The 27,296-nt window shown below is 48.6% G+C and overlaps 12 protein-coding genes across 12 annotated transcripts; 6 read left to right on the top strand and 6 right to left on the bottom strand.

The window, feature by feature from the left end:
* Nucleotides 1–750: 750 nt before the first annotated feature.
* IAQ61_010444 (uncharacterized protein) lies at nucleotides 751–1,759 on the top strand (the record flags this gene model as incomplete). The annotated part of the gene is made up of 3 exons (XM_003841777.1): nucleotides 751–1,115; nucleotides 1,170–1,520; nucleotides 1,570–1,759. 3 exons carry the CDS (start codon nucleotides 751–753, stop codon nucleotides 1,757–1,759), a joined length of 906 nt encoding a protein of 301 aa, XP_003841825.1.
* Nucleotides 1,760–3,744: 1,985 nt separating this feature from the next.
* IAQ61_010443 (uncharacterized protein) lies at nucleotides 3,745–5,385 on the bottom strand (the record flags this gene model as incomplete). The annotated part of the gene is made up of 1 exon (XM_066098787.1): nucleotides 3,745–5,385. One exon carries the CDS (start codon nucleotides 5,383–5,385, stop codon nucleotides 3,745–3,747), a length of 1,641 nt encoding a protein of 546 aa, XP_065951332.1.
* Nucleotides 5,386–6,764: 1,379 nt separating this feature from the next.
* Nucleotides 6,765–7,196, top strand: IAQ61_010442 (uncharacterized protein; the record flags this gene model as incomplete). The annotated part of the gene is made up of 1 exon (XM_003841775.2): nucleotides 6,765–7,196. One exon carries the CDS (start codon nucleotides 6,765–6,767, stop codon nucleotides 7,194–7,196), a length of 432 nt encoding a protein of 143 aa, XP_003841823.2.
* A 2,263-nt stretch (nucleotides 7,197–9,459) lies between these two features.
* Nucleotides 9,460–11,226, top strand: IAQ61_010441 (uncharacterized protein; the record flags this gene model as incomplete). The annotated part of the gene is made up of 5 exons (XM_003841773.2): nucleotides 9,460–9,712; nucleotides 9,810–9,835; nucleotides 9,971–9,993; nucleotides 10,092–10,344; nucleotides 10,394–11,226. Coding segments are annotated over 5 exons (906 nt in total), but the record flags the coding sequence as incomplete, so codon positions are not given.
* RPS20 (40S ribosomal protein uS10) lies at nucleotides 11,227–12,326 on the bottom strand. The gene is made up of 2 exons (XM_003841771.2): nucleotides 12,183–12,326; nucleotides 11,227–12,131 (listed from the first exon to the last, which is right to left on the bottom strand). The coding sequence occupies exons 1-2, from the start codon at nucleotides 12,190–12,192 to the stop codon at nucleotides 11,791–11,793; spliced, it is 351 nt and encodes a 116-aa protein (XP_003841819.1). The 5' UTR covers nucleotides 12,193–12,326; the 3' UTR covers nucleotides 11,227–11,790.
* A 230-nt stretch (nucleotides 12,327–12,556) lies between these two features.
* Nucleotides 12,557–14,605, top strand: IAQ61_010439 (uncharacterized protein; the record flags this gene model as incomplete). Its single annotated transcript, XM_066098786.1, has 1 exon — nucleotides 12,557–14,605. One exon carries the CDS (start codon nucleotides 12,557–12,559, stop codon nucleotides 14,603–14,605), a length of 2,049 nt encoding a protein of 682 aa, XP_065951331.1.
* A 795-nt stretch (nucleotides 14,606–15,400) lies between these two features.
* On the top strand, nucleotides 15,401–15,794 carry IAQ61_010438 (uncharacterized protein; the record flags this gene model as incomplete). Its single annotated transcript, XM_066098785.1, has 3 exons — nucleotides 15,401–15,446; nucleotides 15,541–15,561; nucleotides 15,613–15,794. 3 exons carry the CDS (start codon nucleotides 15,401–15,403, stop codon nucleotides 15,792–15,794), a joined length of 249 nt encoding a protein of 82 aa, XP_065951330.1.
* Nucleotides 15,795–17,126: 1,332 nt separating this feature from the next.
* IAQ61_010437 (uncharacterized protein) lies at nucleotides 17,127–18,268 on the bottom strand (the record flags this gene model as incomplete). The annotated part of the gene is made up of 2 exons (XM_003841768.1): nucleotides 17,127–17,250; nucleotides 17,301–18,268. The coding sequence occupies 2 exons, from the start codon at nucleotides 18,266–18,268 to the stop codon at nucleotides 17,127–17,129; spliced, it is 1,092 nt and encodes a 363-aa protein (XP_003841816.1).
* Nucleotides 18,269–18,425: 157 nt separating this feature from the next.
* IAQ61_010436 (uncharacterized protein) lies at nucleotides 18,426–19,295 on the bottom strand (the record flags this gene model as incomplete). Its single annotated transcript, XM_066098784.1, has 3 exons — nucleotides 18,426–18,607; nucleotides 18,670–18,764; nucleotides 19,255–19,295. The coding sequence occupies 3 exons, from the start codon at nucleotides 19,293–19,295 to the stop codon at nucleotides 18,426–18,428; spliced, it is 318 nt and encodes a 105-aa protein (XP_065951329.1).
* A 369-nt stretch (nucleotides 19,296–19,664) lies between these two features.
* Nucleotides 19,665–20,945, bottom strand: IAQ61_010435 (uncharacterized protein; the record flags this gene model as incomplete). Its single annotated transcript, XM_003841767.2, has 6 exons — nucleotides 19,665–19,823; nucleotides 19,886–20,026; nucleotides 20,098–20,315; nucleotides 20,369–20,537; nucleotides 20,610–20,747; nucleotides 20,877–20,945. The coding sequence occupies 6 exons, from the start codon at nucleotides 20,943–20,945 to the stop codon at nucleotides 19,665–19,667; spliced, it is 894 nt and encodes a 297-aa protein (XP_003841815.2).
* A 767-nt stretch (nucleotides 20,946–21,712) lies between these two features.
* On the bottom strand, nucleotides 21,713–23,760 carry IAQ61_010434 (uncharacterized protein; the record flags this gene model as incomplete). Its single annotated transcript, XM_003841766.2, has 2 exons — nucleotides 21,713–23,397; nucleotides 23,454–23,760. The coding sequence occupies 2 exons, from the start codon at nucleotides 23,758–23,760 to the stop codon at nucleotides 21,713–21,715; spliced, it is 1,992 nt and encodes a 663-aa protein (XP_003841814.2).
* Nucleotides 23,761–25,492: 1,732 nt separating this feature from the next.
* IAQ61_010433 (uncharacterized protein) lies at nucleotides 25,493–27,005 on the top strand (the record flags this gene model as incomplete). The annotated part of the gene is made up of 3 exons (XM_003841765.1): nucleotides 25,493–25,687; nucleotides 25,764–25,892; nucleotides 25,953–27,005. 3 exons carry the CDS (start codon nucleotides 25,493–25,495, stop codon nucleotides 27,003–27,005), a joined length of 1,377 nt encoding a protein of 458 aa, XP_003841813.1.
* Between the last annotated feature and the right edge of the window lie 291 nt (nucleotides 27,006–27,296).

Genomic DNA, 27,296 nt, shown 5'->3' with positions numbered 1-27,296 from the left:
GTCATTATGATGCGCCGCTGACAAATGTAAATACATTTGCTGCTTCGGTGCGCTCCTTTCCCACATCGCAGTTCTCATTGCTGTTCGATTCGCGCTTGCTACCGTAATATCTCAAGGCGGATTGTTCTCAGACGAGCAAGGACCTCTACTTGCACTATTCGCTTCGCGGCCAGATGCTGGCAAATTGTTTCTTTTGGGAGATAAATCCAACTGAACATTTGATACCTAAACAAGTAGGTCTGGAGAGGGAGATGTGCTCCTCAACGGATAAACAATAAACTGCAACATTGGCTGACTCAGTGCATATGTCCCCATCATCTCTTGTATTGTCCGAGAATCCTATAAAAAATTGAATGCTTATATTTGCCATGTCGCACATGACCATCTGTGATGCATCTTCACTGGCCAGATATCAGACTGCTTGTCTGAGGGCTTTGCATCATTTCTAATCAAATCGATCAAGCGGCCAATGGTCACCCTCATAACATCTTCAGTCTGCAAGCATGGGTTTCTGATGGGCCTTACGACCGCGTCTGACTGTATTTCAAAGCTGATTCTTCTAATTTCTACCACATTGCGTGTCGTGGGGAAGGTCAAAAGCCGACATTTCATTCGGCAACACATTGACCATACTATACACAATCTGGTGTATATAAGGGCCTCAAAAGGCTCCTCTTGAGTATACCAAACAAACTTCAAACGTTGCAAGCGAAGACCATACACTCAAGACTGGAATATTCAATTTACACAATGGCGACAGCAGCAACAATCCCACCCTCTGCTACGCATACGCAAAATCTTCAAACTCTTCAGGACGCAACATCGACCGCAAACTCCAACCCTCAAGACGTACAGACCTTACTTCGTTACTACAAACCGAACGAAGATGGCTCACCACCATTGCCATCATACATCGACCGGCCCGAGACGTATCAGCAACCCTCTGAACTCCATCCTGTCACAGTCCATGATGTGAGAGGCCGAGAAAAAGATTTCACGCTGGATAAGAACGGCTTCCAGTTCTATTGCCACACTGCGCAGGAGAAGGACTTTGTCGATGATGAAAAAATCAAGACTGGGTACTATGCCGAGACTGAGCAGCTCTTGAAAAATGTGTGAGTATCCGTTCTCATATCTCTCATGCGGGGAGGGTTGCTGATCCAAGGCAGTACTGGTGCATCACGTGTCTTCGCCTTCGACCACAACGTCCGCCGCCAATTGCCCGGTGACAGCCCAAATGACCGCATTATTCGCGGCCCTGTGCAGGAAGTACATATCGATCAAACGGACGCAGCCGCATTCTCGCGTGTCCGATACCATCTGCCCGAAGAGGCGGAGAAGTTGCAGCGCAGCCGTGTACAGATCATCAATGTCTGGCGTCCGATCAAGACGATCGAACGCGACCCGCTTGCTGTGGCGGATGCAGGCAGCGTCGATGACAAGAGCTTGGTTGTGACGGAGTTGATATACCCAGATCGGAAGGGAGAAACCTACTCGGTAAAGCATGATCCGGGGCATCGGTAAGTTTTGCGATTTCGCGAGTTGATGGCCGCGGCTAATTCAGTGTAGATGGTTTTACAAGTCTGGACTTACGCCAGATGAAGTCTTGATATTCAAGTGCTTTGATTCAAAACTGGATGGCAGAGCAAGAAGGGTTCCACACACCGCGTTCCATGTTCCGGGTACTGAGCACAAAGAAGGTCGTGAGAGCATCGAAGTCAGAGCACTAGTTTTCCACGAAGATGAGAGTCTAGAATGAATGATCAAGTATAAATAGGCAATCCGAACTTGGAAATTCTAGTCAAATTTAGTAGCTTCTTCACTCAAGTATGAAATTTTGTAAGCGAGATCGAACATGAAATGTGGGTAAATGTTCCAGCACAGAACGTCAACTTGGACCACATGTCTAAATACCGAAAAATAGCACGACATCTGGAACCCTATACAGGATGATAGGATCTATGGGCCAGTTGTGAGCTATTGTGCATCAAACCGACTCGGTCACTTTTCTCAATTCTATGCATTTGTACAGAGATTTATCGCTCTACCGCTTAAGTTCGACTGACAATCACTACGGTACAAAACCGGTTTACAGTAGCCATATTTATCTAAAGTAGACTAAGAAGTGGTTTAGGTAGAAGAAGTAAACCTAAATAGGGTTTATTATACTATGTATTCCACAAAAGTAAACTACTTTTATTTCTACTTCTATTAATCTACTAGTATTACGTAGTATTGTAATAACTAGTTTCCTACTAACTATCTAAGTATTTTACCCCTCCTTTCTTTAATCTTCTTCACCACCTCTACCACCTCTACCACCACCTCTACCACCACCTCTACCACCACCTCTATCACCACCTCCACCACCTCTATCACAACCACCACCTCCACCACCTCTATTACTACCACCACCTCCACCACCTCTATTATCACCACCTCTACCACCTCTACTACCTCCACCACCTCCACCACCTCCACCACCTCTATCACCACCACCACCTCCACCACCTCTATTATCACCACCTCCACCACCTCTACTACCTCCACCACCTCTATCACTACCTCTATCACCACCTCCACCACCTCTACCACCACCTCTATCACTACCACCACCTCTATCACTACCACCACCTCTATCACTACCACCACCTCTATCACTACCACCACCTCCACCACCTCTATTATCACCACCTCCACCACCTCCACTACCTCTACTACCTCTACCACCACCTCTATCACCACTACCTCTATTATTACTACCTCCTATTATCACTACCTCCTATTAGTAAAAATATTATGACTTATTATTATGTTATATGTGCGTATAGCGTGAAGCTAATCTTTTCTACCCCTTTTAGTCTTAGTTAGGTATTATAGCGTATAATAGAAATAAAACTACTTTTTATACTTAATATAAACCCCTACTATAAAAGTAAACCACTACTTTAAACCTATTTACGGGTATACACGAGGTCAGTTTACACCTATATAGTAAACCCCTAGCGTACCATTCTACAGTAAACAATTTTTTACCGTAGTGAATAAACAGTGCTAGAAAATCATGAATTGATTTGAATTGTACAATGATGATGATATGCAATCCGGTAACTGTGTCGGGAAGTTCGAGAGGGCGATCAAAAGTCGGATAACAACGAAGTATATAGTAGCATGATGCTTCTAGTCCGCGGATTGATAGAAGACCTAGAGCATGGACAATCACGTTGAAATTAGAGTAGAGATACCAATTAAATCCTTGATGATAGACAAGTACTACGGCCCGAGGAAATTCTCATTTTGATACTACGTCATTGCGCTAATCTCTGTCTATGAAGCGGGCCGTTACGGTAGCGTTTCGTCCCGAGTTGTGACTAGAACAGTTGTGACCTGCACAACATCGCAGCCTCACGAAAGAAGGCATAATAACAGAATTTTAGATCTTTGTTGGATTATTTCCTAGACACAATATTCAGAGAATACTGGACACTGGCTAAGGTCTAGTAAGCCCTTGGGAACGTTTTCCAGATACGAAATATCTATGCGTTCAACGGGGCATGTGGTATGGGTCCTCAAAGAACATGTTGCTACTGCCAGCAGAGAAGTTTCGACGAATTTGCTCAGCCTTAAGAGAAGCGGACCTTGTTCCTGATGTAGCAGTCCAACGAAGTGATTGAAGGTTACCTCAGTCATGGACAGCAAGCTATGCGCGTCAGAGCAGAAACTTCCCATGTAGCCATGACGCACTCACACATTATCAGTCAAGGAAATGTCCCCAAAAGAAGGTCCAGACGGCAGAAGAGCAAGAATACCAATACCATAGCTGTCGATTAAGATGTAGAGATATCTTGCCAACTTGCGAAGTCGCTTCACTTTGCGACGAGCCTTCTTGAATTCTTCAGAACCGGGCTCTATATTAGGCATTATCCTGTAAACTAGCTGGTCTGTAAGACTTGCATCTAGAGCCAAAATAGGATTCCCTGCGTTTAATCTGCCTGGCAATCCAATTGTGTGGGGAGTTTCCACGATAATCTGATTGCATCGGCGCTGTTCCTCTCTTTCATTCTCACATAGATTGATGGTATGGTATCGTCGCATGAGGATGTTCAGTGATTCAACACCTTCGAGACGACAAATCTCACGGTAAGTCTCGGCAGCAGTCCCTGGCTGTCTGCAAATGACTGGGAGGCTGCGCGCCAATCGAAGTTGGCCCTGGAAGTCGTCAAGAACTTGCCAACTTCCTGTAGCCAAGTACAAGAAGCGAAGCAACATGGTTGGCTTGTTTTCCGGCTTACAGACTTGAGGGATTTCTAAGAACCTGGCCAATTCATCTTTCCGAAGTGGGGCGACACAATCCAACTTTTGCTGCTCTGAGCACAGCATGCTGCTGTATATTGGATGATCCTTTCCTCGAGTGCCTTGGAATCGTTTTCTCTTCAAGCATGGACTTGATGGTGTCGCATTTCTGTTGGCATTTCGTGATTCCTCTGGAGAAGAGAAGGCAGGCGTCTCATCAAAGGCGTCGTGGCTCTTGTGGGGTACTTCTTCAAACTCGGCACCCGTTTTTGCGTTGGCCAGCGTTAGGAGGGACGCGCCAGAGTCTCCCACAAGACTAAATCCAGACAAGTGGTCATTCGTAGTTTCAATTGGAAAGTCAAGTGGGGATCTGTTCGAGAACCCCGGTTGTTCCAGGACAAAATCATGGCAGGTGTCATCAAACACCCACTCGGACCATCCTTGTGCAAATCTTCCAATATCGTCGAGCTCTGCCCCAAAGCTGGCCGTCGGAGTTCCGGATTCCGCAAGCGAATCTCCAAATAACTCACATTTCTCATAGTTCATCTGCATTAGAGCACTGTCTTCGCCTGCCAAGAGTGAGGAATTGGTCAAGGCATCATCTATGCTACGCAGCACTTCCCAGAGTGTACGACGAGTCACAGCCGTGGTCTTCCCGCGGTCTTCACAGTCCAGCCAAACAGCTCCAATTAGTGCACTGAGAGCGTTGTCGAGCACAGCATCAGACAAGGACTGATAGTGTTGCCGAGTACTCCTAACGATGAAAGGTTCAAAACCTAACGACCTGCACGCGGCTGCTCGACCTTTCTTTGTATTCCACCAATGGTTTCGAACATGAAGATCATCTGTACTTGATCTTAGTATCGTTGGATGACGGACACGCGCCAACTCACGTAATGTCTTTCCGCTTTCGACAATAACGTTGTGGGTTTCTACCATCGATATTGCTAGAACCCCGTAATGAGCAAGTCCCCTGTTCCCATCATTGCCCTCTCCAGTATGCTTATCTCTGTGAGCTGACCTGAGAGCAAGCTCCACGATCTGTTCATTCTCGAATGCATAGTTGATCCGAGATTGGACAAAGATGGACATCTAGTTCATAAATGTTGGAGATGGAAAATCCGTGATTGAATCTCGTGAACAAGGTGCAACTAAGCAGACGAGTACATTAGCATATTTGATCAATGTTTTCGTTGATGTTGCATCGAAGGCAATGCACCCATGTATTGCCCCTTAGCTGCTTTGGTGAAGTATCCGGGGGAGCGTATTGCTCCCGATTATGGGATTGGCTGAGATGCTACATGAGAGGTGTCCATGAATCTGACTAGCCCGATAAAGGATGTTGCGAATACTCATGATTGCAACGTTCCCGAAGCAGTATAACGCGGATGGCCCAACTGGAGAGCCACATATTGCAGGCGTATTCTGGCTACACAACAGCCTCCTGTGCGCCAATAGCACTCTTTCAGTCGCTGCAAGATTGTGAAAGCATGTCCATAAACACTTCTGACTCTATAGTCGACCATTCACGCATAGCAGTGCTCTTCATGAATGTACACACCCGGCACAAATATTTGTATTCGCTAGAATCTGGAACTTGGATTTGCACGTCCCTTGTTTTGTTTATAACATATATCGTAACATGATATGTCATATTATGTTACACGATAGAATATGCTTGACTTGGTGATTGATTCTAGACTCACTGGAAATTTCGACCTTACTTCACCTACCTATAAAAATGAGTTACGAGGTTTTTTCCGTTAGATCATGCATTGTATAATCGTCTACCCCTATCGTCTACCCCTACTGCATGAGAATTAGGCATCTTTAACCCAAGCAAATAGTAACCCGTGCTTCAGGCTAAAGCATGGATTCCATTCAAGTGGATCGAAGTCAATGAAGGTACAAGCCTCAATAACTAATAAAAATATCAAGAAGAAAAGTTTACTGAAATACATATGTTCAACAATTGCGGTTGAACAGGGTACACAAACAGCACGCAGAACACCTGTCATGGATGTACGACATCATGGGAAAGATACCTTCGGGAATTCAGCCTTTGGCATGTCGTGAAAGCACTTCATTTAGACTTAGTCTGGCATCGCTTCATCTGCATGTCTCCGTCATACATGAATTCAGCGCTGTTGAATCTGTCAGATTCTAGCCAGCGGAGCAGGGCCGCAAAAGTGGTACTACCAATGCTGCATGACTGGGAATGTTGGCCGGTAGGGCCAGTACTTGAGCATTCATGGGTGATTGTTGCACGGCGACAAGTGCCCCTCCATATATTTACTTAAAGCAATCGTTTGAGCCGTCTCAGGCGCTGTAGACATTTTTCGAGAGCCCTCTTTCATGACCACTTGTTGAACGACCAATACGATCCAGTACCCTAGTGTTCATTCCGATTTCGATCAAACATGGGAAAAAAGAAAGACTTCCGACCAAAGAAAGCAGCAAAGACCTCTCGCATGTACCCAACGCTGCATGAGAACGTTGCAAACTCTGTGCTCGAATACATCGGCACAATACGGTTCCACCACGAGGACAGCGATGAAGATTGCACGAGAAGATGTAACACTTTCGTCAGGGGCGAATTCAAATGCTACAACCCCAAATGCCACGGAAGCTTTTGGACTAGTGGGAAAGTCGCCATATCAATTAGGAGATATTTGGGACATGATTACAATGCTGTCGTCTTTGGCCAACGCTGTAAAGGTTGCAACCAGTTAGGCGAATTCAAGCTTGATGAGGAGACATACATCGATCGAGTCTCGTACAGGCTTAAAAAATGGGCGGGTGTTCAGATGGAGCTACCACCTTTTACTGTGAGAAGCACGCCACCTCACAAAACACACTTGTGTGAAGGTTGTAAGCGTGGCATCTGCATGAAAGCATATTAGGGAAAGTAGCGAAATTCAGGAGGAGTTGTAAAAATGCAAACTTGCACAGAGTATAAATTGTGCGCATGCTGAGTGAAGTTCGATTGGCAAAAAACATACAACAGCGGGGATTCGCTAGTGGTCACCCACCTAACTACTAATCCGCCGGTACACTGCTTATAAATGGCTGAGCGGACGGGAAGCCTAGTTTTCAGTGTCCTATGGTCGTATGTGGAAGGATTCGTTGACCGATAGCTATATATCGCATAGTTTCATGATCTTTGTACGAGGTACCTGACTTTTCCGACTTTGCCCATATTCAACTTCTGTAAATATCATCAACAGCTTCAAATAGAGACGAGACGTCTAGTTGCCAAAAGCCTAAGAAGCTGAACGCTATCATTTCATTATTCAGCACTGCAAGCTGCTATAAGCGGTGATGCCCCCTGGTGAGTTACTAGGCATCCGCGACACGCAGTGGCTCAAAAGTGAAAAGATCCAATTTGACAATAGAATAGATGACTTTCAGACATTGCAGATGTCGAATACATCAATGTGGTGCATCGTAGCAAAACACACGCTCACTCCTTGATGTGACGTGGTGCTGTCGCTGCCGGGCGCCTGATCGACTGGCACCCTTGCGACCAATCATCTGACTATTCGAGCCAGCGCTAGACCGATGCAGATGACTATTCGATGAGACACACGCAATGGGCCAGACAGCCTAAGTCGCGACGAGTACTTCAGGTTCTGGCCTTGACTATAAAGATGATGAAATTACCTATGTGGGGTCTCTTTGTGTGGCTTTTGGTTTTGAATGAAAGATGTCAGTCAGGAGAAGCAGGTACTGTATGCCCGCATGCCCGCATGCCCGCAGTCTCTCCTCATAACACAGAACACGTGTTATGCAATAGGCAATTGGGTTAGAAATGACAAGCCCGTGACTATGAGCATCTTGATGGCAGACTATCTGGATAAGATGTGCTGCGGAGCATGTTGTGGTGGACATCTTGTGGAGGAGGCACAGCCGGCTAGCTATCTTCAATGAGTTTGAAGGATTACAAGCCACATCATAAACCATTAGGCACGGGTTTGTGGGCATATCACCATCCTTGGATGGATTCTTTTAGGGGATTGAAGCCAATACTCACGACTAATGCTGAAGTAGAAACCCGCAAAGTGGTGTCCTGTACTTTCTCTCTGTGACTGAGTGTGGAGCCATGTCAGCCTGCGCGATTTGCTGAGCTTATTTCCCCCCGAGCAAACTTGCTGAGTTGTAAAAGCCTGATGCTCCCGAGACAGGGACACAGCTTAGTGGATTATTGGCAACATGGAGAAGATGTTCATGTCGCAATTCATCCCTTATGACGGGACGAAAGAGCGAACGTAGAAGTAGCGACAATTCTCAAGCCGCCCCGTAATCCAGCTCACCTGACACAAACAGCCACGTCACAGAGTGCCGCCACCGAAGACAGCGGAGACTCTGATTATGTTCCGAATTAGAATGCGCACAAGTGCCTAGGCAGCAGAGCTTCAGGAGACAGTTTACACAGTAGAATAGCGATATTCCAGTCGAGGTTGTGGAGAAGGTGAGGTCGTGTCAAAACCTACAAGCTGCTTGAGGTGGGGAGAGACGCGTGTGCGATCAAAACACCAAGCTCTTTGCCATACCCAAGGACAAAAGTCTGCCTCTCGATGCCTTTGTGAGATGAGAACTGTGATAGGACGCACGGTAGAACATGATCGCGTAAGTCGTTTCCACAACAAACGATTCGAGTGCCCATGACCGTCCTATTTTAAGCTCTGGGGCAACGCATGAGCGAGCAAGAAGGCGCCGTGCTTCATGGTCGGCCAACGTGAACAACAGGTAGATGGGCAGCAGCAGCAGCAGCAGCAGCAGCATCCTCATTCTCGTGTCATGCGTGGCAAGTCTGCGCAAGAGAAAAGACCGAATGTGTCTGCTGATGGTGAGGCAGCCGACATTCTCTAGCCATGGCCGAAAACATCATGGACGATGATGTGCAGGGACGAGTTGGGGGTTGGGGGATGGGGGGAAAGGAGCTGGCATGAACGACATCGCTTCCCGAACAGCAGCCATGGAATACCCCGACAAAAACGAGAATGCCAGTGTCGCGCCGCGCCCAGTTATCGAGCAGCTTTAGTCTGACTTGAGATCAAATTGGCAGCGAAAGGACAAAATCTTTCCTAAATAGGAATGGACGATTGTCGTCGGGTGTGGTTGATCTGGACGGCAGCTGGCTGTTTTGGCGCGCCTATATAACAGCCGGCCCCGCCCAACGCATGCGGCTTGCTCAAACCCAGTGACTACCTGCTCGACCACCACCACCAGCCTCGTCTCCTCCTTGATCACATCTGTCCGACCTCCGACCCCTCGTTCCACCCAGATCGTCACAGATCTATCCCACCATCCAACCCAAATCAAGCCGAAACAATGCCTCCCAAGAAGTCCACCACCGATGCGCCCGCTCCCAAGAAGAGCGGCACCGCCTCTGCACCCGCTCATGCTTCCTACATCGGTATGTCGCTGCACATGTCTCTCCATGCCACCCCATCGCACTGCGAGCGCGTCTGTTGCATCATGATCGCCTGTCCATGCTGACTGTTTTTCTCCAGACATGGTCAAGGACGCCATCATCAATGTAAGTCAATGTCTTGAGGCGCATTGCGCCCCCGCACCTGCGCCTGCCATGCCTTTCCACCCAACCCCGACTCGAAGCACCCAGCCTATTTTCAAACCCACGGAATCCGATTGCTAACCTGTCTTTCCCTCACAGCTCAAGGAACGCAATGGTTCAAGGTTAGTCAAATCCCTCCAAAGTTCCTCGTGTTGGTGATGTTGAGCCATGCTGCCACTCTGTACCCTAGAACAACGCGCTAACCCCGGTCTCTATGCAGCCGACAAGCTATTCAGAAGTACATCCAAGCCAACAACAAGGTTAGCAACCTGAGCGACGCACAGTTCAGGAATCACGTCAACCGTGCCATTTCCTCTGGCGAGGACAAGGGTGAATTCACACGGCCCAAAGGCTCCTCAGGACCCGTGAAACTGGCGAAGAAGGAGGCCAAGTCTGCTGCCAGTTCCGACAAGAAGGATGCAAAGCCCAAAGCAGAGAAGAAAGCCGCTGCACCCAAGAAAGCTGCCGCTGCCGTAGGTTCTGAATCTTGCTTCTCTCGATTCATCGCTGACCTTTTCGCAGAAGCCCAAGGCCACTACTGCAAAGAAGGCAGCAGCACCTAAGAAGCCAACAGAGAAGAAGGCTGCCGCCCCTAAAAAGGCTGCTACCGCTGCTAAGCCAAAGGCAAATGCTAGCCAGCCCCGCAAGACGGCCCCAGCAGCACCTGCTGTCGAGGACTCTGTATCACGTGTTCTGGGCAAGACAAAGTCTGGACGTGTCACCAAGACCAAAGCTCCCGCTGATTCAAAAGCCCCAAAGAAGGCGGCTGCCCCCAAGAAGGCAGCAGCAACGAAGAAGACTACACCAAAGAAGGCTGCGCCAGCAAAGAAAGGAACACCTACGAAGAAGACGACACCAAAGGCCAAGGCGTGAATACCCCAACCTTGAGCCTATTCACCATCTTTTTTGATCTTTCCTCCATCTAGCGACCTGTGGTCTATTCGACAGATTCCGACGCGAACATTATAGTCGGATCACCGCTCTTGCAGCCAGTTTTGCGCTTTGATGGGCACTTGCGATATCCTTTTTCTGTCTCTATACGACTCTCTCTGTTCTCATGGTGGGCGACTGGCACGGTAGGGATTACAAGGTAGGACCGAGTGTGTTCATCTGAGGCTATGCCCATCGGTTATATCATGTTGGCGGGGCGTTTGGGCGTGTATTGCCACCATCACTGTATTGCTTCTTTTTTCTTGCGTAAATGCTTCGGAGTCTTATCCGTATAGTACAGGGAGGATAGCTACTCTACGACGTGATGCACTCGTCTCAGGAATGGAAATCCAAACACACTTCAAACATTGGCGCGTCTTGAGGAGCTGTGACTGTGACACCCGCTGCCGAGGTCTGTGGTATAGACGGGTTGCACGCAGGGGAACGAAGGCGTTGGTGACATGATGGCCTTGAAGGACAATACTTTCTGTTGCTCGGGCACCACATTCCATGTATGATCTTGGAAAGGTCAAGGCATTCGCTCTTCTACCATACTCTTTTTTTTTTCGTTCGCTTACCTTTCAACTGTTCGATGTAGCCTACCATCTCTTGTGTCGAACTTGATTGAACAATCTCCGGTCTCCGGCGACAATTATTGGACGCTTGAGAATGTGCGACTGCAGTCGGATATATGGATACTTTATTGCACGGCACCGTACTTTCCAAGACCAAACCTACGTTTTGTAGGGGCGGTGCTTCAACATATCTTACATGTCTTATAGTCAATGCATGAGAATGCACAGAGCAGTTCATTGCATCGAGTACAAGGTCGCTCGGAATTCAGAGTCACATTGGTCGTCTTCAATTCATAGTTGCTCATGATTTCATTGTCAGATATTAGCAGCTCGTAAGCTGCTCATAACCACGATTCCTCATCAGACCAATGACACTCCTCCCTTGTTTCTCTCCATGTCTTTCCAACAAAGCGCTTATGCGGCGATGGTGACCTCGACCTCGACACCAGCCTCGATGTTGATGATGATCTGCTTAACGACCTCGGTGGGTGCGTGGAGATCAATGAGGCGCTTGTGGATGCGCATCTCAAAGGTGTCCCAGGTCTTGGAACCCTCACCACAAGGGGTCTTGCGGGTGGTGATCTTCAAGTGCTTGGTGGGCAAGCGGACAGGACCCTTGACGCGGAGCTCCTTGTTCTTGGCACGGTCGATGAGCTCCTGGCACACCTTCTCGAGCGACTTGACGTTGCGCGAGGTGAGAGTGATGCGGATCTTGTGGATCTTGGGACCCTCGCCGAAGTCCTTCTCAGGCTTGTCTGGGTTCATGTTAGACGTGAAGGCGTGATGAGTAGTGAGGCATAGCATACTGTAAGACATGATGTCGAAATTGGAGTGTAGTGAATTGAAGGTGCTGAATGAGTTACAGTCACGACCTGGATCCTTGATCACGGTAATGTGATGACTGGTGTGGTTTGCGTGCGACGGCGTTGTCGTTGAAGATCGGAATGTTGAGATTCGCGACTATCAAATTCGTTGTGTGCGCCAAGATTGCAAACGCTAGCACCACATCGGGTATCGCTCTCTTTGGAGACCACGCTTATGAGCCATCATGAGTCCATGACGAAAGACGAGCAACAAAAATAAATCACGAGGGGCCGCTGTTGTAACGCCAGATTGACATTGATATTTTCAGAAAAGACACACACACACACAAAGATTTCCACTTTGATACGGCCACATCATGCCTTTACCCCACTTCGCGCCATTTCCAAATGCCAAAGTCAGACGCAGTGTTCAACCAGACGAATGGCAGCTATATCTGGAGTCCTGGTCATCATTGGCAGATCTCTATCTAAGAGTTGAAGACCATCAATTTGTCTCAGCAGCCAAGAATGAAGAATCTTTAACCTCTTTTCTCTCATCGTTCTATCATGAGTTGGCCAATGACGACAGTTTGGGGGCTCAGGTAATTACACTGAGGAAAAAGTGCTTCTTCCTAATACACAGACTGTTTTCTTTGGGAGTCCAAAACTCAACCCTCACCAGTTGGACAACCTTGTCAGACATCTGTCATGCCTATCCAAAAAGCAAGCAATTCCACGCACTACTCCACAGCCTATGGGTACAAAGTGGCAGCGTTGTCGAAAAATCTTTGCAAACAGCAAAGAACTCGCTGATCCACAACCTGGAGTCAAAGAGACCGGAAGAAGCAGAAAGTACCCTCGACCGATTAGCACCCTTGCTCAAGATTTCCCCAGACGCCAGCGTCTACATGCTCACCGGATCCGACTTCTTAGATTCCTTATATGTAGCGTATGCAAAAGTACCACAGTCAATGCAAAAGAAACTGGCCACTATCGCCTATTTGGGTCTGATCGCAACATTGGAGGGGCAGAAACCAAACTATTCACTTCTATCAGATCACTTATACAGCCTCAAGGCCAGCGAAGAGCAAGCGCAGAAGCTGGAGCCAGGGAAAAAGACACTGGTCGCAGATCTGGTCACCAATACTCCCATATTAGAGAAGATAAGAGAGAAAGCGACAGCGCCCGAGGCGATAAGAGTGAAGAATACGGCAGCGTCACTGAGCGTATTCCGACAACCTGGAATGTCTCGACCCAAAAGGCTCATTCGACGAAAGATTGACAAAGGCAAGGGCACCCTAACGCAGGATAATTACGGACATAACGTGTTAAACGATGATGTACATGTTCACCGCATGAGTATGATCACACAAATACAAGATCTGTTTCCGGACTTTGGCGCTGGGTTCATCATCAAATTATTGGATGAATATGGCGAAAACATCGAGCAGGTCACTGCACATCTACTGGAAGACACTCTACCTCCACATCTTGCAGGTGCTGACCGTAGTGAGAAGTTGTATGTCTTGCGTCTTTTCTATCTCTTGAGCATATACCTGGAGCTTTTGCTAACATGTTTCAGACCCGCAACATCAGCAATCGATCACTCAAAACTACCACCAAGATCGAGTCAGCCATTATCATCATACGATCAACAGCTACCAGCACGGCGCAATGTCTTCGATGATGATGAGTTTGACAGGCTTGCAGTTGATAGCTCCCGTCTTCATATTGGACGTCAAGGCCAAGATCTTAACGCAGACAAGATACTCTCCGATCGCAGTCAAGCTCCGACAAAGTCTGCCATTCTAGCTGCCTTGGCCGTTTTCGACTCAGATGATGATGAGCGCGACGATACTTATGACGCAGAAGACGTTGGTGCCTCGGTCGACACGGCTGCACCTGGTGCAGATGAAGCTGACGCTGACCTCCGTGACAAGAATGAAGAAGCCTTGTTCCGTGCCTACAGTATGAATCCTGAAATGTTCGGCCGCGAATCAGACATAAGGAGAGGGAAAGCACGCGTGGCTTTGAAAAGCGAGACAGGTATGACAGATGAAGCCATTGAAGGCTGGGCCATCATGATCGGACGCGATCCCAAGCGATTACGCCGTCTTGAAGCGAAGTTCTCCGCTTTTACAGGCCAGCAGCGAGAATTGCACTCTACATCATGGAAGGATAGTGGAGATGACCACAATGCCGAAGGACAGAATGGTCGTGGGGGGTTTGGCGGCCGTGGTGGGGGGAGAGGTAGAGGACGTGGTGGCCCTAGTAGGGGAAGAGGTGGCAGTGTCGCTGGCCCCAATGATGACAAGGGCACACAGGTTTCGCGGCAGAAAAAGGAGGCCAACAAGGGGTCGAATGCGAATCATAACCGCAAAGCGCAACGGGGAAAAAAGATGGCCAGAGCAGGGTTTCCAAGTTAAGGCAATGTATGTTGCTGACCGAGCTTATGGTCCTGTGGGGTATTAAAATCACGGGATCACCAGCGTCTTACACCCTAGTCATCTAACAGCGTTGCATGTAACGTGGTAGAGTATTTTCTTCTACACTTGAAGGAGTTTAGCACCAACAACAAATATCATACGGGGCGAAGCGAGGGAGCGTGTGTCGGATGTCAGCGCGTTTCAATGCGTTTACCGGTGAGTAAGGTATCTCGATCTTCTCTTTTGGAAGTATAAGGCACTATCGTCACAGAGAGGGACAGTTGGGTCGGACAACATGATGTCGTTGTCGTTTTTATGATAGCAAGGATTTTGTCGAGCAATAATATGAATAACGACATTGCCATGCTCAATCAACCAGCACTACCGGTAGCTTGCGCCATGATAAGAGAAAGCATCACACTTCAAAAAGCTCCGTCCCAGCAAAAGTCCTGCTAGGTACGAAAAGGCTCAGTTGTATGCTTGACAACGAATGTCTCTTCTCTGCTGCTCTCAGGCCTCATTGCAATATAATTTACACATTTACGCACGTACATACGGAGGACGCGATGGCTGGGTTGTCAATTCCGATTCCTGTTTCCCCCTTCCCTTGGCACATTTCGCGGAATTTCAGCCGGTTGAACGACACAAAACTTATGCTCTTGGATCCTCGTCTCGGATCCCTTTGCAAACATGCATGAAACAATCGAGGTCATTGTGACTAAAAGTGTACAGTACGCACAGTCTCCGAGGTATTTATTTGACCACACATTGCCGTTCCAGTACCGGCACGCCCACATGAAGATGCTCCTCGAATACCTGCAAATGTCAATCCCACTCCTGAGTAGGCATGAGATTTGCATTTTCCAAATTGATACCAGTACTATATACAAACAAGCATCATCTCTGTTTTGTGCGACTCCCCCTCCAGGCTCAAGACCCTGCACCGCATAGAGTAGGTAAGTTGCCTACCACCACGCAAACAAGCCGCCCCGCCGATGTAACCTCAGTCTCATTGCCTTCCTTCCGCGGCGCCACAACCCGTCACTTGAACCACCACACATCCAGCGTCGACGTCGTCCAACATGATCATGATGTTCAGATCACTCCCTGTGGCGTGTGGGGACGCTATCCAGCCCGCCCGCTTAAACAGACCCCCTTGGCTAGCACAGTGCTACGCTCAGTGCGGTAAGATCAAGCGAGCGGGTTGAAAGCCCCCAGGTTCTGGCTGGCTGGATCACAAGACCGCGAGGGCTTCTGGAAACAGGGGTGAGCGAGCGAGAGACATCCAGGTCGTGTAAACGGCGAAAGGGTAGGGGTAGACGACGGGTAGGAAGGGAAGTAGAGTAGGTTAGGTAGAGTAGATGCATGTAGAGAAGGCGAGCAGTGGAGCCGGTTTAAGTGGACTGGGATTTGGCACACCCTTGAAAGTCGGGGGTAGTTCCCACTTTATAATTGCTGTCGCATTATTGTCATACAATTAATTGTTTTTCCTGAACAATAATGCAGACAAGATGGTCAAAAGTATGCATCTGCTCGAAGACAAAACACCAATAGCAGACCTTCTCAATCGCCTACCTACTCACCCCACGCTCTTCGGTATCCCTCTATACCTACAACGTGAAGCCTGGCATTCCTACTCACATTGACTGAGCACCATTTTGGCCTCGCTACACATGCATCGCACTCGCCTGCCCCCGTCCCTGCATGTCTGCAACATCAAGCGAAATTGTGGCTCTCGATCGGATTTCCTCACTCTCAGATCAGAAATCACTTCGTAGTGATGACGTATATGCAGAAGAGCATCGTGCGCTGTACCTAGACTTTCGGTAATGGCGATCTCCAAGAAACGCCCCGTTCGGCAAAACCAAAGCATGCGGAAATCTCGAATGCTGGTTTGGGGGACAAACACGTGGCAATGCCGAACGCAGAGGTACTAAGATGGTAAGCTGACAGCATGAAAGATGATGATGGTGTATGCACATGTGTTGAAATGGTCGGGCTTGAATGGAAAGCATGTAGATTGCCTGATACTGTACCGATATTTGATGTTGCTGTGCTACTGAAAAACCAATGAGAATGAGCTCATATGGCCCGTAGGCCGCCCTATGTGTATACTCAAACGCCCTGGTTCTCCTTGTAAATCCCTCATATTAAGACATCGCTCGCTAAATCAACCCCAGAAGACAAAACCGAAATGGGCCGCCAGATGCAACATGACTGAATGGGCAGGTCCTAAATGAGCAGCGCTCGCGCGAATTGGACCCGAATCGAAAAATGGCGGTGTAATACATGCGCTGATATGGGATGCGAGTACAGGGGATATCCTGCACCTTCGCTATGCGCGGTCAGACACCATACGCCTTGTCGGTTCGAATTGCTACGCCTGGAGTTTTGGCATCAGGCATGCGGGCGGTGGAGCATGGGGAACCGATCGTTACTCTGACGAAAACAATGCTGAACGCGTAGAGAAATGTACTTTTCATAACATCATGATCAAGCGTAGACGATGAAATACGGATCTTCACATCGCTGCGAGCTCATTCAGCGCATAGGAAAGCTGACGACGCGCTTCGAGTTCATTGATGCCAAGATGCGCTCGGTAGTGGTGTGTGACGATGCTGATGATGGCTCTATATGCCGTGTACCTGTGCCACAGTCAGCCTGATGTTGTTGTAGCCATAAGTGAGATGCTCACATCAACAGCCTTGCACGTATCCCACCTGTCGTCATGGGGCACTCGCCCAGACCCTCGAAGAAGGCCTCAGTGCCCTCGGCAATTCCTCCAGTCATAAGCGGATCACCCCATATGACATTTGAGAAGCCGACAAGTCCGGTGACGCGCTTACTCTCCTCATCAATGAGTACATTTGATGGGTCACAGACGTTTAGCGCTACTAGACGAGGCTCCCTAACATCTTCCAGGAAATCTGCGTGCTTTCCAATGTAATATCGTATGCTATCGTACGGGATAGTGACCAGCATATCCTCAGCATCACGAAGCCCGGCTTCAAGAAGTGCAAGGAAGGCCTCCCGCCAGGAATTGCTGCCCTTTTTGGCGAAGACACGGTGTGTCATGCCGAATTGTGTTGCGGAGAGCGAGGTGAGGGCGCGAACATAGGAGCCCAAGGTCCGGTCTATCGTCTTTTGTTCCTCCTTTGTGAGGTATGGCGAGATCTCTGATAGTTTGCGTCCTGGCACATGACTTATCATTAGAAAAGGGATTCCGAGCGCCCCCCCGGTACTGTCGTGCTTGATCAGTTGCGGAACGGGGAGTTGAGTGTATTCTCGCAGCGTTTCCAGCGTTTTGCGCTCGGTCTCGAGAAGATGCTTCTCATGCCGAAGGAGGCGGACAGCAGTGTGCGATGGCGGGCATTTGAGTACGAGACAGCTGCCGTCTGCAAGTCGAGTGAGGAACACTTGGTGTAAGGAAGCCGCGAGACATTCTGCCTGGTATACAGTGATCTTTGATGACCGAAAGACGCTTCTTATTATTCTTTGTATGCTTGGGAAATCAGGCGTCGCCGTGCGGGTACGTGAAGATGCTGATGAAGATGACGAGGACGAGGAGAGGGTGGAAGATGGCCGACTTGCTTGAACAGCATAGGTACCACGGCTCATGGTAACGAGGGGATAGACGGCAACATCTAGCGGGGGAAGGTGCATTATGAATGTTAGAGGAGGACCCAAGGGCTAGCTAAAGGCGGATGTTTAGCGAAACGCTGATAGACCAGGCCGGGCCTGAATGGATGATGCTGCCTATTGGGCCCGACACAGAGGTTATGAAGGCCCTCATGTTGTACAGAAGTAGTGTAATCAATTGTCACTTCTTCCTCCTCCATTTCCTCATTTCGTCCATGTGCTGTTCCGATGATTCAGTACAGAGAAAAGCATATCCTGATTCCTGATCCACCGAGCATTGCCGATACGTAGGAGAGTCGAGGGAAGGAAGTCGACGTTCATCGGCCTTCATGGACAAGCTGTATGCCAATACATGGTCATACACTTACATACCCTTGTCAGCAAGGAAGTCAGACCCAAGCAACGCCTTCAGGACATGTACATACTAGAGTGTGATCCCCCCTCCTCTCCGGCCCCACCGCCACCGGCCTTGAGGTAGGTAGGTAGGTGGGTAGGTATAGCAATGTTTCGGCTAAGAGAGCTGGATTGGAAAAGTAATTTCCATCATGCAATCGCGGGGCTTCAATGTAGGCGCAACGGATCGACGAATCGACAAAGAGGAATGGAAGATCCATGCGGGAGAGATGAGCAAGGCGTCATTGATGGTGAAGGATCCACCTCGGTGTTCGTCAAATGTATCCGCATCTGGCTAGACCCTCCGCGTGAGAGTCGGCTATCTTCCAGCCTCATTGGTTACCGGCCATGTGGTTTGACGAGGCCGACTTTATCAAAGCTAGACGCGCATGTTGTTCGATGTTCGATGTTCGATGTTCGATGTTCGATGTTCAATGTTCAATGTTCAATGGATACAGTATGGCCCATGGACGCTGGATGTGTACACATGTACAGCATGTGTACATCTGTAGGAGGCGGGGAGCAAGCGAGCCGACCTAATGCAAAATAGCGAAACGAGACGAGACTGGACTGCCGCTAAGGCAAATGATCAACACAGGGTTCAGACACCAGCTTACCGTACATGCCATGTAGGCGAGGGATGGATCCGATCAATCATGGCATTAGCATTTGATACAAGCCCGCCCACCACCACATACATATTGCTTCCTTCTCCTCGTCGATCTAACATTCGCCTCTTGCCAGATCCGAGGCCCATACATCATCGCTGGCTGACAGGCCAGTATGCAATGTACCCAGCGGGCCGGAGACGAGTGGCCTGCTTGGCAGGATGAAGTGTCAGGCCAACCCTGCCACATATTGTGGCTGTCGTACAAAGCTTGCCTTCTTATACCAGATGCGACCGCCCACGCAAGCCACGCAAGCCACCGTCGGAGGAATGAGTATTTGTGGATTTCCAGCATCGGCCTTGCAATCCAGTCATGTCGACAGCAAAACACCAGATCAACCCCCCCGCAAAGCTACCATCTTAGACCTCTTCTCGGATTATGATTGGAGCAGTAGATTGGCTCTTTACTTCCGGGCTGATGTCTGATACCGTCGCTGTTAGTGGTTGGCGAAGTTCTTCCAAATTAAAACGTTTGAGTTTCTCAAAGTCAGGTCCCACGACGCTCATGCCCACAACATTCTATGCATTGTAAGCATCTGTCAAGACCAAGGGGTCGGGACACTGCACGTGTGCGGTCTTACCTTGTAGATCTCCACCATAACGAGGAGATCATAGTCCTTCAGGTCGACACTGTGTCCCGGACCTACAGCGGCCGCTACACTTTTGATGACACCGTCTCTGGTGAACTCCTTGTTGTTCCGTATCGACGGTCGTATGGCAAACTTCATCAACAATCAGTAATCGCCTCCGACCATAGAGGCACCGACTGTGCATGTGTGAGAGCCAGACTTACCTTCTTTGAGGCCTGATTTTCAATGTGGAAGTGAGACGCAAGCACATGTTTCGCAACAGTCTCAAGACCTTGCTGTGTCGCCTTCTCGAATGCAGTGATGGGCGTCAGGCGCTTGACATAGCGCAAGTTCTTGAGCTGTGCACCATTTGCTACGTCTTGGCAGATCTTATGCACAAAGGATACCGGCTCAACAGGCTTGCGCGTTCGGAAGAAAACCACTAGATATTGTCAGATAAGTAAAGTGAATATTGAGATCGCTCGAGCACCTTACAGCATTGAGTATCAAGCTTGACGGATGAGAAAAGAGGCTTAGTGGTTGGCTTGCGTATGTCGGCGATCTCCTTCTTGATCTCCTCTTCGATATCGCCTCCATCCGAGTCGGAAACGTCATCCATGGCTGTCGCGTTGGCTTCCGTTGTTCCATACAATGCTGTTGCATACTACCAAAGGTCAACATGCATTACTTACTCAATACCCGACTAAAAGCTGATAATGGCATAGATGAGACTAACCTCGTCGAAAAGATCCCGCAGGTCGGCTACGGATTTCGCTTCTTTCTTCATTGCACAAGTTGCCCATATACCGGTATCGCCGGGTTGAATCGCTCGGGCTTCTGCACCTCTGCGGGGCATATCCCAGTTTCTTCTACCCTGGCCCCCGAATTAGTATGATCAAGAATCACTGCAGCTGCAGAACGAATATGCAAGACAACGGCCAAGACATTGCTGGACCACATGTGACATGTCTGTCTGTCGGTTGTACAAGAAAAAGCTGCTCACCTTCGCTTTCGTATTGCGGCCGTCCTGTCGATCACTAGACTCGGCTTTCCGCTTCTTTGAGTTCTCCATGATCGTGCCTCCGAGCGAAAGAGTCTCAGGCTCAGGTGTTGAACGTGAAGATGTGAAGATGTATGTGATGAGTGATAGATTATGCGAAAGTCGAGTTGGGTTCAAGACTCTAGAGACTAGGCCGTTTTCGCTCACTAGCGCGATCTTGTCCTTGTTAACACATTTCCAGCGTCAAGCACGATTGAGATGAATCATGGCTGCCAACGTCCTAAGACAAGCTTGTCCGACGTGCGTGACACCATAATCTCGCTATTGTCTCAGATCCAGCATCTCATAACCAAATCCACGGTCTCGGTAAGCCGCGGATCGACGACAATGCGTATACATGGCGTGCCACCAAAGATCTCATACTGCTTACTTCATCGATAAATTGGCAACGCTCTGGGACAATGCGGCCCCGTAGACCAGACCATGCATGTGTCCGATGGCTGCCATGTTCACCATCTAGCATGCCTCTTAATGGTTACAAGCCAGAAGAGGATGTCGGCGGCCACTGCAACCGTCACCTGTAACTCCAGGTGAAAATTTCAGCGTGGCTATCAACTCTATTCATTCGCGTTTGAGTATACCTTGCATTGGTAGTCTAATGTTTTTCTTATTGCAAGACATCAGAGATCCCCGTTAGTCGATATGGAAGGGAGGCTCTTTTCGACCAAGATGTTGATCCAAATATTGATTAGCATCGCCTTGTTGACCATAGAACCTGTAGAATACCGAGAGCACTTTTAGTTACTGTAATGCAAGAGCACGATTTTGTGTATTCTACATCAAGAACGACGGCTATTAAGTTGCCCAAGGTGACTCTTATGGCGGAAGTATTTGGAATAATCGCTCCCGGGCGCCTTGAAGGGCCATTTCCTGTACGCAGAGACTAGCTCCTCTATCATCTCCACGGTCAGCATCCTGACCCTCAGCTGATTCATCTTAAGGCGACCGCCCTTCTCTGGATCCTTCAAACTAGGACAGTCCTTGATCACGACGCTCAGCCCATGTTGCATCTTGTCAAGCGCATGATCTACCGCGTCGTTTGGTGCATTGAACAGACCGAAAATGAAGTCATTTAGCCACTCGGTGTAATCGGGTATGTCTTCCTTGAAAGGCTGGGGGATCGGTTCCATAGAGACGAGACTGAGGCGATTCTGGGGCCAGACTTCATCATCTTGCATGACCAAAGGCTCGAAGGGTCGTTGATCCCATTGAATACGGGGATGAGGAGGTGTACGCATAGATATGCGCTCATCGGCTTCGTTCTGCGCTGAAGTCTGATGGTTGGGAGGGATGCTGGCAAGGGTCTCTTCCCACTTTTGGTCCAGCTCTTCTATTTCCTTGATTACAGCATCCTTCTTTTTCCCGTCTTTCATCCTTAAAGCTTTGATTTCCAGATCGTGCATTTCCTCGCCTATGTCGGCGCAGTGCTCGATGTGAACCTTGGTCTTCGCCGATGAGTTGATTTGATTACGTCTCTTGAGGTAGTTCCTGACTTCGAGTGATGCAGGATGATCTTTAAGAATTGTCTTCAGTGCCTTCCCTGAATTCACAATTTTGGACAGGTCAATGTCCGGATACTTCTCTGCCAAAAGCTTCTCTTGTTCGTAACAATCGATATAGGTTGTTTGTAGCAGACCTGTTGTGGGATTACCCGACATTTGCTGCTTGCACAGGAACTCTTGCATTGCTTCGGAGCGCATAATTCCCGTTCCACCTGTAAGACGTTCGAGTTCTAGAGCATAGTTGTAGCTGGCAGCGCGTCTATGCGTGGGTATTTCGAACCCATTATCCCTCGCTCTCCTCAATGCCTGAGTCAAGCTTTCAAGTTCGTACTGAGGTTCGCGACCAGAGGAACCTCTTCCGATTTTACGTTCAGTACGCTCTGCGTTCACGACTAGCGTTATGTTTTGTGTCATCTCTAGAACCCGGTTGGCCTTGTACATGTTCGATATACTATCAGCAACCATTGGGCTGAGGTCTTCATGCTGTACCCAAAGCAGCATACGTATCAGACCGAAAGCGTGGAAGAGATCATTTGACGCTGCAGAACTTGCGAAGTGGTGGATGAGCTGTTTGGCCATAGAGTCAAATCCGAGACCAGTGAGCTTAGGATCCCACACCAGAGAACCTGTCACTAAGAGCGTATTATTCGTTTCTTGAGCCTTGGGCTCCCTAGGACCACGGACAACTTGATCAGGGAAAATACCCTCTGACACTATTTCTCTATAGGTATCCCGCGCGCATGGATCCTTTTCTACGAGTTTGTATGTGGAGTTTGGGGCGGTGATGAGAGGATCGAGGAAGTCTTTGAACTTGTCGTATCGCGGCTCCAGGAGCACATGGCTGTGAGGCTTAAGGTAGTCATGGAGCTTCTGTGACCATAAGCCCGCCCCAGGATTGATATCGATGATATCACAGCCCTTGTGTTTTTCCAGCGTGGAGCCGATATATTTGATAACATCATCTGATTTCGATCAGCAAAAGTCCTCGCGGAGTAGGTCCAGGCCGGGTTTAACATACCACATAGATTCGGGCTTACAATTTGGGACCGTACATGAACGGCATTATCCCTGCGCTTATAGGATACGGTTTCGGGTCTGGATGTTCCAACTTCCTTACTGGGGTGTATGACAGCGCTCAGAGCCTTCGTCAAGGGATATTGGTCGTTTATCTGGAGCTTCTCACTCGGCCAATTGCTCCACGCGCCTGATTTACGCCCTGCACCGCGACTGTGGTTGGTAGTGGCAGACCGCCGCTGGGCAAAATTCACCACTCGAGCGCTTTGCTGCCCGAGTACGCGCGATATTGACTGGTGTATGCGAATCATCGATGGAGTTGATCGCAAGACACTCAGGGCGGGCTGCAATGTTTGCCGCGGTTATCAGGCCCCTTGTGGTTTAGCGTACATATGAGCTTCAAAAGATGATGCATGTCACGTGCCCACACGACTTTAGGTGCTCACGTCGTGCATCGTACGCCCTCTGCAATGAACGCGCCCCGCTAGACTACATATCATGGCTGATTGTAGATGCTTACAATAAAGCATAGACCTCACCCCATACTCTAGACTTGAACTATTCTTCCTGGATACAGGAGCTACAAACCCCTCACAGCGCTATAGTACTACAGGGAAATACCCCCTCTTTCCCTACTCCTATATGTATAGTGAATGATCTCAACAGTAGTGTTTCTGAAGAAGCAAGCAAACTGCAGTCTGAAATAGATACAGAGAAAGACAAAGGATTATATGGGATGTATGTTAAGAGACGCGCATTCAAGGATCTAGATAATGCGCACAGGGAGCTAGGCTCCCTCTTCGCGCTATTCAACGAGACTACTCTTATCTGGCGGTCCTGGATGTTAGGGCTTATGAAGTACGTGTATACTTCATTGTAACAATGTTGAACACCATGAGCCTGTCACCCTATGGAACAGACTGCAACCTTATAGTCATGTCTCAAAGCGGTTCTCGGGGGGTATGTGAAGTTTGGATACATGAATTTGTAAGGGTTAGTGTCTGCGAGTGGTATTGTAAGACACATACAGACACTAGACTCGATTCATTACTGAATGCGGGAGCAGAGTAGAGTAGCTAATGCGCTCCTCTAACGACAAGAATATGCTCGGTGCAAGTACTGCCCTTTCCTATTTCTGCACTAATATACGCTACAAGAAGTAGCACTCAGCAAGCATTATCCTTTACTCATCGATGATCACGCCAAGAATTACGAATAGAGACTTAGACACAGCCAATATTTTTCGTTGAAAATCTCACCAGCTCGAAACTTTTGATAGTGACAGTTGACGGGTTAGATGATGGCTTCACGACATCTCCCGCTTTCAAAGTCCTTGTAGCTGAGAATGATCCTTCATCGGCTTTGGATATTCGAAAGGAGTGAGATTATTGGACGCTCGTAAAGGAGATGATCGATCTTCGCTTGAGGCAGATTGGACGAACTGTTCGATCTTATTGGCTATCGCGGTTACCTTGCGCGTGCTTGTAATTGTTTGATATACCTAAGATGCCTTCAGTATTGCAACAAAACCCCCTCCTTGGGTGTTTGAGCCTTTGAGCCTTTATGTACCAATGCGTATAGTACGATAGTTATACGCGAATCACAATCGAGGGTAATAATCTTCATCCCCAGCATATTGTAAAGCGCAACCTCATTGTGCACCTGTCTCTAAAACCATCCTTATCAAAAAAAAATTGTTTACTTTATTAGGTACTTCACAAGCCTCGCGTAGATACTACCTTGTGGCCAGTTGGATTCTGCTTTGACCGACTAACAAATCATGTGTTGTGCGGCTGCCTAGTTTCTGAGTGGAATTTCTAGTCTCCGAACGGAACGATTACCAAGATATAAAAGATTATATTTGTCTGTAAGACATTTTCTATATTTTCTAGAAATTCCACGACAAAGCATATATCTCTGTCTAGGAACAATTCGTCAGACAACGTGACCGTAAAGCCGAACCATCTCCGAACAAATGCAAATACCACAACACCAACATTTGCAACACGTTAGCTCACGAATTCGTCCAACATCATTATGATCATGGCGTCTCTCCACAATTATCCACTAGCGCCGCTTGATGAGCTCAAATCACAGTTTGTTGGGCAAAACATTGAGTATCTGGACACACCAGCTATACTACTGGACCGCGCGATCCTCAAGAAGAACTGTGATGCCATGCTGAACGTCTGTTCCGAGCTGGGTGTGGGCTTCCGTGCGCATGTGAAGAGCCATAAGGTATGATCGACATACTCGGAAAGCCCTTGAATGTAATATCAGTGGAATGGAACCCCATTTGCTGATATGATCACAGACACTGGAGCTTTCAAAGCTGCAAGTAGGCGAGACAGGACCCGCAAATTTCATTGTGAGTACTGTCATCGAGGCCGAACGATTGGCAGCATGTCTGGCAGAGTTTCAGAGCCGGGGCAGGGAAGCAAGTGTAAGGGCATTGGAAAACACTATCAAAAAGTTCCAAGTATCCTAGGCTGACATCATCTAGGTCCTCTATGGCGTACCAGTCCCCCAGTCTGCGATCTCCCGACTCATCAAGGTAGCGGACAGCCTTGCCCCACGATCTGTGAACATCATCATCGACAACAAGGATGCTTTCCTCCAGTTTCACCAACGTTTGATTGAAAGTAAAAGCGCCATCGAGATAGGCGTCTTTGTTAAGATCGACACGGGGTACCAACGTGCTGGCATCAAAACATCCTCTCCCGACTTCAGTAGCCTGTTGACCACCATTGCCAGCAAAAAGTCGAGCCCTGGTACATATTTGAAGGGTTTCTACTCGCACTTTGGTCATTCGTATGCCGGCAACTCAGAAGATGACGCAGCGAATGGGTTGATTGAGGAGCTTATTGGCCTTGAAGCCGCCATCACAGCTGTGCCATCGTCACACAGCGAGAAATTGATTTTGAGTGTGGGCGCAACGCCCACGGCGACAGCAGCACAGAATCTGCTGTCTAGCACCACAATCGCCTCGCAGAACTTCCGCTCTGTTCTAGCAAGGCTCAAGGAGAAAAATCGCGTGGAATTACATGCAGGAGTCTACCCACTTCTTGACTGCCAACAAGTCGCTACACATGCCCGGCCCTCCTCTGGCCAAGCCTCTCCATCCTTTCAACCGCTTTCGTTGGACAACATTGCCATCACAATGCTCGTCGAAGTCACAAGTGTCTACGAGGAGCGTGAGAAGCCGGAGGCACTCGTCTCGGCTGGTTCCCTAGCCATGGGACGGGAGCCATGCAAGAGCTACCCTGGATGGGGAATCGTCACAAATACTCTGGGCAATGCGAATACGAAGAGTGTCTACAATGAGCAAGAGGGAAAGACGGGTTGGATCGTGGGACGAATCAGTCAGGAGCATGGTATTCTGACATGGGAAGGCGATGCGTCCCAATGCAATCCCCTGGGCATCGGCGACAAAGTCTCCATCTGGCCAAACCATGCATGTGTTGCGGGAGCAGGGTTCGGATGGTATCTCATTACTGATTCCGGCCAGGATGGAAAGAAAGTCGTCGATGTTTGGGTGCGATGGCGTGGGTGGTAGAGTAGTGTACAGTGTTATGGATCATCTGTTGAATGAGCGTGGGTTGTTTTTCGGTGGTTTGAGGCGCTGCCGGATCATGATCCTGGTATATATGTTGTCGTTGAAGGCGCGCATTATCGTTCCGAAGGTTGCACGGCGGATGCGCGCCCCTGACGATCTGTGCAAGGTAGGTAAGGAGCATCTGGAAGGGATTTGGAGGTTTGGTAATGCCCTGGACCGGTTGTACTTTTTTTATTTTGGTTGCAATGTTGAGGCTCCCGATGCTGGTTGGGTTGCTATAGAAGGGGATGC

This window comes from Plenodomus lingam, assembly GCF_022343315.1.
Source record: "Plenodomus lingam strain CAN1 chromosome Unknown contig_8, whole genome shotgun sequence".
NCBI lineage: Eukaryota > Fungi > Ascomycota > Dothideomycetes > Pleosporales > Leptosphaeriaceae > Plenodomus > Plenodomus lingam.
This window is presented reverse-complemented; position numbering and strand designations above follow the sequence as displayed.